The sequence below is a fragment of the Colobus angolensis genome, unplaced genomic scaffold (genome assembly GCF_000951035.1).
Source record: "Colobus angolensis palliatus isolate OR3802 unplaced genomic scaffold, Cang.pa_1.0 Scaffold288, whole genome shotgun sequence".
Classification (NCBI taxonomy): Eukaryota; Metazoa; Chordata; class Mammalia; order Primates; family Cercopithecidae; genus Colobus; species Colobus angolensis.
In genome coordinates, this window is record NW_012116132.1 from 1176925 (window position 1) to 1188657 (window position 11733).

The window sequence follows — 11733 nt, forward strand, 5'->3', positions numbered from 1 at the left end:
CACCGCGCCCGGCCTAGAGCATATTTCTAATGTTTTCTGCTTTGGTATGTGAATCACTTGATATATAAAAAGGAAATTAGGCCAGGTGCAATGGCTCATGCCTATAATTCCAGGACTTTGGGAGGCCGAGGCGGGTGGATCATTTGAGGCCATGAGTTTGAGATCAACCTGGCCAACATGGTGAAACCCCACCTCTACAAAAAATACAAAAATTAGCCGGGCATGGTGGCGCACCCCTGTAGTCCCAGCTATTCAGGACGCTAAGGCAGAGAATCGCTGGAACCTGGGAGGTGAAGGTCGAAGCGAGCCAGGGTCGAAGCAAGCTGAGACAGTACCGCTGCACTTCAGTCTGCGCAACACGGCAAGTCTCTGTTCCCTCACAGAAAAAGAAAAAGTAAATCAGCGTGGTTATTTCGTTTTCCTTAATTCAGAGAAATGTCTTCAGAGTTGTACACAACCAGAAAAAAAGTTGTATCAAATAGACATTATGATTATACACATTATAATGATTAGACATATTGTGAAAATAAAGAGGGATGAGTTCAATTTTTGTAAAAAAGATGTTTATATAGAGGCACAGAAAACTAGGATGAATATACAAGATGGTTACTTTTATTTTCTTCTAGTGGCTCATCAGCATTTTCTCATTTTTTCCGTAAGAAATACATATTACTTATATAAATGTTTTTATAAAGATGAATGAGTGCCGGGTATGGTGGCTCACACCTGTAATCCCAGCACGTTGGGAGGCCAAAGTGGGAGGATCACCTGAGGTCAGGAGTTCAAGACCAGGCTGGCCAACATGATGAAACCCCATCTCTACTAAAAATACAAAAATTAGCCAGGTGTGGTGATGCATGCCTGCAGTCCCAGCTACTCAGGAGGCTGAGGCACAAGACTCACTTAATCCGAGCCGAGATATTGTGCCACTGCACTCCAGCCTGGGCAACAAAGCAAGACTCAGTCTCAAAAAAAAAAAGGGAGAGAGAAATGAGTTTAATATTGGGAGAAAAAGAATAATGGAATAATTTTTAAGAATCGCAAAAGAACAGAAATGGGGTGGAGTAGATCCTGCTAGGCAAAGAAATTGGGATGTTCTGGAAGACAAGTGGTCTCCTCAAGCTAGAAGGATTTAATTTGGTAAATCACTAATCCAAAGAACAATATAGTAGCTTTAAAAACTAAAAGTACTAATGAACCTTTGAGAATATTTAACTTGGTTCCAAATTTATTGACCTACTAGAATCTTAATCAAGAGGTAAAATTTTAAAGGAACTATGTTAAAAGGGTTAGTCTAATGTACCTGCCAAAAGAAACAGACCAAGGAACATGTCAAACTTTTTCTTAGAACGAGAAAAGTACTATCATTCTTTTATTTCAGGGCATTATTACTTAGAAAGCAAGATTCTTTTTTTTTTTTTTTTAATTTGAGACAGAGTCTCACTCTGTCACCCAGACTGGAGTGTGATGGCGCAATCTCGGCTTACGACAACCTCCGCCTCCCAGGTTTAAGCAAGTCTCCTGCCTCAGCCTCTCAAGTAGCTGGGATTACAGGTGTCTGCCACCACTCCCGGCTAATTTTGTATTTTTAGGAGAGACGGCGTTTCGCCATGTTAGCCAGGCTGGTTTCGAACTCCTGAATTCAAGTGGTCCACCTGCCTCAGCCTCCCAAAGTGCCGGGATTACAGGCATGAGCCACCGTGCCCAGTGAAAGCAAGACTCTTAAAAATAAGCTATTACAGGCCAGATGTGGTGGCTCATGCCTGTAATCCCAGCACTTTGCAAAGCCGAGGCAGCAGGATCCCTTGAGTCCAGGAGTTCGAGACCAGCCTGGGCAACAAAGTGAGGCCTCCTCTCTACAAAAAATAAAGAAATTAGCTGGGCATGGTGGCATTTGCCTGTGGTCCCAGCTACACAGGAGGCTGAGGCAAGAGGATCACTTGAGCCCAGGAGGTCAAGGCTGCAGCGAACTGTAATCACGTCACCGCACTCTAGCCTGTGTGACAGAGTGAGACCCTGTCTCAAAAAATAAATAAACAAAAAATCTGCTGGGCACAGTGGCTCACGTCTGTAATCCCAGCACTTTGGGAGGCCAAGGTGGGCAGATCCCTTGAGGTCAGGAGTTTGAGGCCAGTCTGGCCAACATGGTGAAATCCCATCTCTACTAAAAACACAAAAATTAGCCAGGCATGGTGGCACATGCCTGTAATCCCAACTACTCAGGGGACTGAGGCATGAGAATCACTTGAACCTAGGAGGCAGAGGTTGCAGTGAGCCAAGATTGCACCAATGTACTCCAGCCTGGGCAACAGAGAGACTGTCTCAAAAACAAACAAACAAACAATTATGCTAACATATAGCTCAGCACAGTTGTTTAACAAATGCTTTTAATCTAAATATTTATGGAATGTTTAATTAGAAAAGTTTTTAATCAATAATTTTAGAAATTAAAAAAAATAATTTCTAACAACTGAGGATCAATCCTCCTATAAAAGCATATTTATTTAAGGTTATCAGTGAAAACCAATACTGAAAAGCTACAATGAATCATAACTTAGAAGGAAAAGGGAAACACTATATCCAGACGAATTTAATGAATTAGACTTTTAGCAATGGTATATCTAAAAATGCGATACTTCTTACCTTTTAAACTGACAAGGGCTTTTGCTGAAGAACCTGAAATTAAAAATAAAACAAATCAGTAACTATTTTATAACCAAAGCAAGAGAAAAAGACCTTGGTTTGGGGGTAAAAGTGATCCATTTAGTTTTAGTAATACTGAGTTTGAAGAGATGGTGGAATGTGCAATTAGAAATATCGAGCATACAATTCAGACTATAAACCAGAACTTAGGTAAAGAAAGAACTGGAGAGAGACATATGAGAGTCTTGCTGAAGTTGTGAGAACTGGAGACCATTCCAGGAGAAGAAAATGAAGAAAGAGAAGAAAGAGCAAGAGTGGGGACAGAGGTAATTTTGGATCCTCATCCAGGTGTGCTGTGGTGCTGGAAGAAAAGAGAAAGGGAACTGACATCTACTGAGGCAAAGACTGACATAGTAATGGAGTGGGAAAAACAGACAATGGAAATGATTCAGGGACTGTCATAGCAAGGGGAAGTCTAGAATGCAGGTACATGCAATACTTCAAGATTTAAGCTGGAAAAGGGAATACAGAATGGCCAAGAGGGGCTAAAGTTGGAGGGGTCCACTGGATAAAACAAACTCTACTGTACATTAGAGGCCAGGTGTGATGGCTAACAACTGTAATCCCAGTGCTTTGGAAGACCAAGGTGGGAAGGATCACCTGAGGCCAGGACTCTGAGACCAGCCTGGGCAACATAGGGAGATCTTGTCTCTAAAAAAAAATTTTAATTCACTGGGTATGGTGGCACGTGCCTCCAGTCTCAGCCACTCAGGAGGCTGATGTGAGAAGCTTGCTGGAGCCTGGAAGGTTGAGGCTGCAGTGAGCTGTGACCACACCACTGCACTTCAGCCTGACAGACAAAGACTCTGCCTCAAAAAAATAAAAAAGAAATTAGAATAACAAGGAAGCTCCTCATACATGCAGAATCTAGACTCAATCTACATTATTAATAAACAACAGGGGATTCTGTTGCAGGTAACCCACTTTGAGAAACATCAGGCTACAGGTTCTGGTGTGAATGAATGATAGGATTTATGGGGAGGGAAAGTAGAAAAGTCAATAGAGAAAGAAGCTTTTTGAGAGTGAGAAAGCACTAAATTTAAAAATCTCAGAACTGGATGTATACATTGCAAAGTCCAAGTCATCTGAAAAATAATAATCAAGGATGATCTCAGGGGATTAAATAAAAAAGAACATGAAGTAGGAACAAAAATCAGAGAGGACAGATTAATCCTCTTTGCTATTTAACAAAAGCAGCCATGATTTACATCTCCTATAAATGGGTAACAGACTTAAAATGAGAAGCAACAGATAAAGTATGGCAGTTATGAAACACTTCATCTCAGATCCTTAAACACTATGCATCTCTGATCACTAAACTTCAACTGACTTGTTCCTCCACAGGTCAGTATAAGAGACTTGTAAAACAGACACCTATTAGCATTAAAGACACTTATTTTCACTCTACTCTCGTGCCTAGATGTGAAGAATAGTTAACAGGACACCATAACAGCTTCCGTATGGCAAATGAAGCTTAATGACAAAAGGCAGTAAAGTCATGGGGGTGAATGACATAAAATCTTGCTAAAAAGTCTCAAACAATGCAACATAACTGTAAAGCAGCAACAGTAGATAATACACACATCTGTTTACCGACAGATATGTAGTGCATTTGAGAAAAAGTAGTAACCATTCACTCACTGAATATGTAGAGTGCTGATGGCATGCCAGTCCCTACCTGCTCTAGGCAATGGGAATACAACAACAAGCAAAACAGTCAAAGTCCCTGCTCTCATGGAATGTACATTCTAGCGATGGGAGACAAAAACAGCTATCGAGTCATGATAAGCACTCTGGAAAAAATAAGGCAGAAGAATATGCAGGGTTGGGATGGGGGGAAGGAAAACTATTTGTATATAAGGTGTTCATGATTAGCTTCTATGAAAGGTGTTTAAGCAGAGAGCTGAAGGAAGAGGTATAGGCCATAAGAATATCCATTCCTGCTCCATGAACGCAGGAACCATATCCTGGGGATTCTGACCAACCACCTTTAACCCTTTTTCCTTTTCCTTTTTTGAGATGGAGTCTCACTCTGTCACCCAAGTTGGAGTGCAGTGGCGCAATCTCAGCTCACTGCAACCTCCACCTCCCAGGTTCAAGCAATTCTCCCTGCCTCAGTCTTCCAGGTAGCTAGGATTACAGGTGCATGCCACCATATGCAGCTAATTTTTGTATATTTAGTAGAGAAAGGGTTTCGCCATGTTGGCCAGGCTGGTCTCGAACTCCTGACCTCAGGTGATCCAGCTCGGCCTCCCAAAGTGCTGGGATTACAGGCGTGAGCCACCGCAACCAGCCCTTTTTTCCTTTTTCTAGATGCAGGAGAGCATAGTGGTTAAGAAAACAGGTTCTAGAATGAGACTAGCTATGTCTGAATCTTGGTCCTGACACTTTCTTGCATGTTACCTTAAGCAAGTTACTTTGCCTCTCTGTGCTATTGTTTCTTCATGTGTAAAATGAAGATTAAATGAGTTAATACACGTAAAAGTGCACAGAACAACGCATATATTACGGTTAATTTTGATATAATGCTGTATTATTTTAAGCAATCAAAAAATAGGTTAAGAACATGGATTTTTCAGTCAGGTGAATCTGATTAAATTAGAATCTTGCTCTAACAAGGTGTTCATTAATCCAAAGATTCTACCCTTCGTAGTTCATAAGCATGATGATTGGGTTTTCATACTCATGTGTGAGATGTGTCTCTCAAACTTTGTGAAGTCAGCATATGACCCATTTGATGTGGAAAAAACATTTTATTGAATGCCTACCATAAGCACTGTTAGGGGCTAGGGTTACCCCAAAGAACAAGACAAACAAAGCCTCTGCTCTCAGGAAGCTTAAACTCTAGTAGAAAGACATATATATAATAAACAAGTACATAATAATTATAGTTCATGAAAAAGGAAATAAACAGGGTGACATTGGTGGGGAGGGGGAATTACTCTAAGTATGAACTACTTTACTTTTGAGTACAAACGGTTTCTCTGAGGAGGTAACAGCTAAAAAACTAGCTGTGACAGAGGAGGAAATCAAAGCAATGAGTCTGGGCAGAACAAACAGGTTAAGTATTAAGAAGGGAGGAGGGGTGACTGTGCTTGCATAGGGGAGAATGGTATGAAAGGTCAGAGGTAAGCCAGGTGTTATGCATGGAACTGGGAATGCAATTAGGGAGACAGAAACAGTACCTGCTCTGATGGGGCTACTAACCAATCACATAAACAAATACAAAACTGCAATTGTTAATAGCTGTCACTAGGAAGTTACACAGCAATACAAAAAGATTTAAAGAAAATGGGCCCTGGCCTAGCACAGTGGCTCACACCTGTAATCCCAGCACTTTGCTGGGGCCAAATGACTTGAGGTCAAGAGTTCGAGACCAGTCAGGTTCCACTAAAAATACAAAAATTAGCCGGGCTTGGTGGCACACACCTGTAATCACAGCTACTCAGGAGGCTGAGGCAGGAGAATCGCTTGAACTCTGGAGGCGGAGGTTGCAGTGAGCCAAGATTGCACCGCTGCACTCCAGCCTGGGTGACAGAGCAAGATTCCATCTTTAAAAAAAAAATAAAGAATATAGGCCCTGCATGGTGGCTGAAGCCTGTAATCCCAGCACTTTGAAAGGCTAAGGCAGGAGGATAGTTTGAGGCCAGGAGTTTGAGACCAGTCTGAGCAACATATGGAGACCTCCTCTCTACCAAAAATAGAAAACCAAAAACAAAAACGAAAACCTTGTTGGGCATGGTGGTACACGCCTGTGGTCCCACCTACTGGGGAGACTGATGCCGGAGGATCTCCTGAGCCCAGAAGATCAAGGCTGCAGTGAGCCATGATCATGCCTCTGCACTCAAGTCTACACAACAGACAGAGACCCTGTCTCTTTAAAAAACAAAAAACAGATTTAAAGAAGGCATAATTTAGTCAGGGAGGATGGGAAATGGCTCTCTGAAGAAGCATAAAATGGGATCTAAAAGATAATTATAAGTTAACTGAAAGTAAGGGGGGTGTGAGGGGTTAGCATTCCAGGTTGAGAGAATAGCATGTGCAAAGACCCTGGAGAAAAGGGGAGACTGGTGAGTATAGGGAATGAAAAAGGTCCAATTTAACCCAAAGGGATAGAATGAGGGGACAAGTGGTATGACATAAAGCTGAGAGGTAGGGAGCAGCCAGACTACAAAGGGTCTTACAGCTACTAAAGGGTTTCTAACAGGAGGATGACATATATTCATTTTGAAAGGATCCCACTCGCTGTGTGTTTGTGGGAAGGGGGCTGAATTAATGAGAGGCTGAGGTAATTGGTAAAGAGAAGAAATGGTGACAATTTGGGCTATGGTGATAGTAGGAAATGGATAGAACTGATAGATATTTAGAAGGTAAAATGTACAGATTTAGTAAAGGCTTAAATATGGGAAGTGAAAGAGACGAAAGTGGCCGGGGGGCGTGGTGGCTCACACCTGTAATCCCAGCACTTTGGGAGACTGAGGCAGGTGGATCACCTGAGGTCAGGAGTTCACCTAGCCATGGTGAAACCCCGCCTCTACTAAAAATACAAAAATTAGCCTGGTGTGGTGGTGGGCGCCTGTAAACCCAGCTACCCAGGAGGCTGAGGCAGGAGAATTGATTGAACCCGAGAGGCAAAGGCTGCAGTGAACTGAGATCGCACCACTGCACTCCAGCCTAGGTGACAGAGCAAGACTCTGTCTCAGTTAAAAAAAAAAAAAAAGAAAAGAAAAGAAAAGAGAGAGAGGGAAGTGCCAAAGAAAATCTCTAAGTTTCTGCTCTGCCAGCTGAATGCACAGTGGAATCATTCGAATCACTAGAAGTATCTGTCCTGGGGTAGGACTGAGGTGGATTTTAAACTCGTGCACTTCGAGGGGACCTTGAAGCATCTAAGAAGAAATGTGAAATAGGCAAGAGGTATCAAGAAAGGGAGCTCAGGAAAGATCTGGGCTGAAGATAGCCTTAGTTTCCTCATATAAAATGTGAGTACTGCCGGGCGCGGTGGCTCAAGCCTGTAATCCCAGCACTTTGGGAGGCCGAGACGGGCGGATCACGAGGTCAGGAGATCGAGACCATCCTGGCTAATGGTGAAAAACCCCGTCTCTACTAACAAAAAAAATACAAAAAACTAGCCGGGCACGGTGGCAGGTGCCTGTAGTCCCAGCTACTCAGGAGGCTGAGGCAGGAGAAGGGCGTAAACCCGGGAGGCGGAGCTTGCAGTGAGCTGAGATCCGGCCACTGCTCTCCAGCCTGGGCGACAGAGAGAGACTCCATCTCAAAAAAAAAAAGAAATGTGAGTACTTACATCAATTGAAATGAAGATTAAATGAGCAAATACATATAATATCCTTTGTATGGCATCTGGTTCATAGTAAATACTCAATAAATGGTAGCTTTCATTATTGATAATGTTATATCGACTACTGAATAATATACTAGCTAGACTCCTTGACTAAATGTGGCCAAAAACATACTGTTATTTCCAGTATCAAATTGAAATCGCTTTTCCTTTTCAAGACTCTGCTCCAGTTTCATTTCATTTCATTCATACCTGTTACTGTGCATTAATTCCATATAAATTAAGTATTTATGTATACGTGATTTGTGGCACTGTATAACAAAGAAAGAAAATCCCTGGTTTCAACAAAGCTGAAGTCTGGTTAAACAAGACATACGCTTCGCAAATACACACCAATGTACCAGAGATGTCACAAAGTAATATAAATGATTAGGTTATATTAATTTGAAAGTGTAGCTGGAATTTGAACTCTAATATAAATCCTAAGTCCCTACAAAGAACTACAGTAAATTCTCAATAAATATTGGATGATATGAAGCAAATATTCCTAACAGCAGTTGTAAGAAAGCCACTTAAAACGCCTCTCATTACAACAGAATGACTACAGTAACCAAAATAGGAGCTCTAGTGATTGTGACATCCAAGAGGTGGTAAGACATCTTTATTATAAAGATACCAAGGATGACGAAAAACATTTTCGGATGACAAGTACACTGTGTTTAGTAGGTCCACACTCATTTGGGAGCATCCAAAGTCACAATCAAGGCCAGCTGCGGTGGCTCACACCTGTAATCCCAGCACTTTAGGAGGCTGAGGCGGGCAGATCAACTGAGGTCAGGAGTTTGAGACCAGCCTGACCAACATGTAGAAACCCCATCTCCACTAAAAATACAAAAAAATCAGGCGGGCGTGGTGGCTCATGCCTGTAACCCCAGCTACTCGGGAGGCTGAAGTAGGAGAATTGCTTGAACCCGGGAGGCAGAGGTTGCAGTGAGCCGAAACAGCGCCATTGCACCCCAGCCTGGGCAATAAGAGTGAAACTCTATCTCAAAATAAATAAATAAATAAAATAAATCACAATCAATTGTATTCTACAAATAAACAATACAACTCATGACTGGTCAATAGCTGTTCCCTATCCAATACAGTGGCTACTAGCTACATGTGACTATGTAAATAAAATTCAAAATTCAGTTCCTCCATCACTCTAGCCACATTTGAAATGTTCTGTATGGCTAGTAGCTTGGCTACCCTATTGGACATCACAAAAGAGAACAGTTCCATTACGGACAAAGTTTCTTTGGTACTTAGTGCTGCTCTCTATCAAATTTAAAACACAAACACTTTTTATACGACTTTTCACCAGCTTGGCAACTTGAACTTTTAACTTTATAACTTATTAAGAATACATGACCCCACAAAGAAAATGTAATCGGTATGTTGAGTTCTCTTTTTTAAAGTCCATTTGCCTTGTGCATAGATTCAATAGTGATTGAGCCTTTCACAAATATGTATAAACTGAATAGTGAATGTGGACTTTTTGTAATTAACATATTTGCCTTTTCATATAATTTATGCAATACTGTAAATTACAAAAGTAAGTTCCATTGCCCTTAAACTATGGAATTGGTGCTTTTACTTACTCAACACAAGTGAGTATACATGTCTTAGATGTCAGGGTGAGTAAACACGGTTAGGTGAGGCAATGCCCTAGGGTGGGTGTCAGGCAGGGTACTGCACATATACGCTGTCTTGGTCACATCCATACATAAAGGTACCTTCATGGCTCTTAAGACACATATAGAATAAACTCTGCGGGACGGGGGCTACCTGAACACTGAGTATCCGGGCTGGATGATCTCAGGAAAGGTCCACAGCCACCTGTGGTCCCAGGGGAAGGGGCCAACCCTCTGACACGGAAACACTTCCAGGGGTGGACACACCGGTGGGGGGGCGGGGAGGACAGTGAAGATCACAAGTGCCCGTAGAGGCAGGAGATGTGACAGGACAAGATCAGAAGCTGGGGCAAGAAGAAGGGGCCGTGGACCACCCCGTGCCCAGCCCGAGCCCTCCCCCGGCCCCGGGACAGGCGAGTTACATAACCCCGGCGGGCGTCTCTCGGCGCCGGGTGAGTGGTGCAGGCGGCGAGGACAGCCCCCGCGCCCGGGGGCCGCTCTTCCCCCCACCTCGGCTAGGGGCCGGAGTCGGGCCAGGGGAGCAGCCACCGCCTCCGCCTGGCACAGGCTGGACTCCCGGGCTCTCGGTTTCCGGCCCTGGCGCTCACACAGCCCCAGAAACCAACACACAGACACCATAACAAAGGCGGCGACGCGGCGGCAACACCGGAGTGGGAGGACTAGGGGACCACGGTGGGGCTGGCAGTCAGCCCACCTGTCCAGCGGAGGGCACGGCCGTCCGTCCCGGCCGGTGCAGCTGTGGGGCAGGCAGCAGGCGGGAAAAGGCGGGGGTGCTTTGAGGTGCTACTCACTCTCGTCAGGCAACTGGTCGAGCTCCGCCATCTTGAACGAGCCGCGCCGCTTTTTCAAAGGCTGCCCGCCGCGGTGCATTGTGGGGCGGAGACTGTCTTTGCGAGGGAGGTTCGAATGCGGAGCTCGCTGCCCGCGGCGCTGCGCCGCGCTGCTCCCGCCGCGGCTGGCTGAGGCGAGCTGGGCTCCGCCCGCGCCTGCCCGGGAGGAGGTGCCGCCGAGGGGGTCCGCGCCTTCCCCCACCGCGGCCGCCTCCGGCCGAGCAGGGCGGGAGGAAGGGAGAAAGGAGGCCGCGCGGCGAGGCCCGGCGCCGGAGCGCGGGGGGAGCAGCACCAGCTCCGGAGTCCCGTCCGGGCCCCGCTCCCGGCGCGTGTTCCGCGGCCCGCGCTGCAGCTGCGGGAACTGCAGGCTGTTTGTTCCGAGTGGAGAACTGGAGGGAAGCCCCGGCAGGGGGAAAGAAGGGTTCTGGGTCGCATTGCCCGAGGGGGCTCTACGCAAAGTGAAATATTCACGGTTCCCGAAACCCACGTTGCTCGGGCGCCTCCGTCCCCTCACTTTTCCCGAGAGCGCCGGCCGCAGCAGCCCACTGCGCGTCGCGACGTCCGGGACTCGGCCCCAGCGGCTCCTCGCCAGCCGGGCACGCCTTTCCCGAATGTTGGAAGCTGAGCTGCGTGCAGCCGGGGAGCGAGACCTTGAGAGGTCATGAAGTTGGTCATTTAGGCCGACAGCTAAAGAACTGTTCTGCTCAGCTGTTTCATCCATTCGACACTAGATCGTGCAGTGGGATGGAAGAGAATTAGGAAAGGAAAAACAGGAGGCTTCGAGGGGATACAGAAAGGAACAGTGACACTACAAGGTGATAAACTACCTGATCAAATGTTACGATGATATTGGGCGAGAATTCAACGAAACTTAAGCCTTAGGAAAAAATTCACAATATCTGTAACACTTTCCAGTAATAAAGCACTGTTGCTTTTCAAAAATTCATTTAACAAATGTCATTGAGCTCCAATCCTTTTCTCCAGGAATTTATGGGTTTGGAGGAATGGGACCGCTAAGCAAACATGGGTGAATCCTAGGAACTACAAAGTTAAAAGGCAGTATACTAAGATGACCGAGTGCTACACAGAGGCCCGCCCAGGCTAAGGAGTTGAACTTGCTTAGTGCACTGGAGCAATGGAAAAGTCGGGTTTTACCTAAAGAGGGGGGTATGTTTCTATTTGTGTCTTCGAACAAAAATATGGAAAA

The 11733-nt window shown here is 45.0% G+C and overlaps 1 protein-coding gene across 3 annotated transcripts in view; it reads right to left on the reverse strand.

Annotated features, from left to right (window-relative positions):
- Positions 1 to 11390, reverse strand: part of LIN9 (lin-9 DREAM MuvB core complex component) — a 111359-nt gene extending 99969 nt beyond the window's left edge. For 2 of the 3 annotated variants that reach the window (XM_011948960.1, XM_011948959.1), the window contains exons 1-2: positions 10488 to 10874; positions 2644 to 2676 (exon numbers count right to left, since the gene is read on the reverse strand). In XM_011948960.1, the coding sequence (XP_011804350.1) occupies positions 2644 to 2676; positions 10488 to 10566 (112 nt within the window). In that variant the 5' untranslated portion in view covers positions 10567 to 10874. Of the gene's footprint in view, positions 1 to 2643; positions 2677 to 10487; positions 10875 to 10997 lie in introns of those variants that run through there. The other variant, XM_011948957.1, reaches the window with a different exon arrangement.
- Between the last annotated feature and the right edge of the window lie 343 nt (positions 11391 to 11733).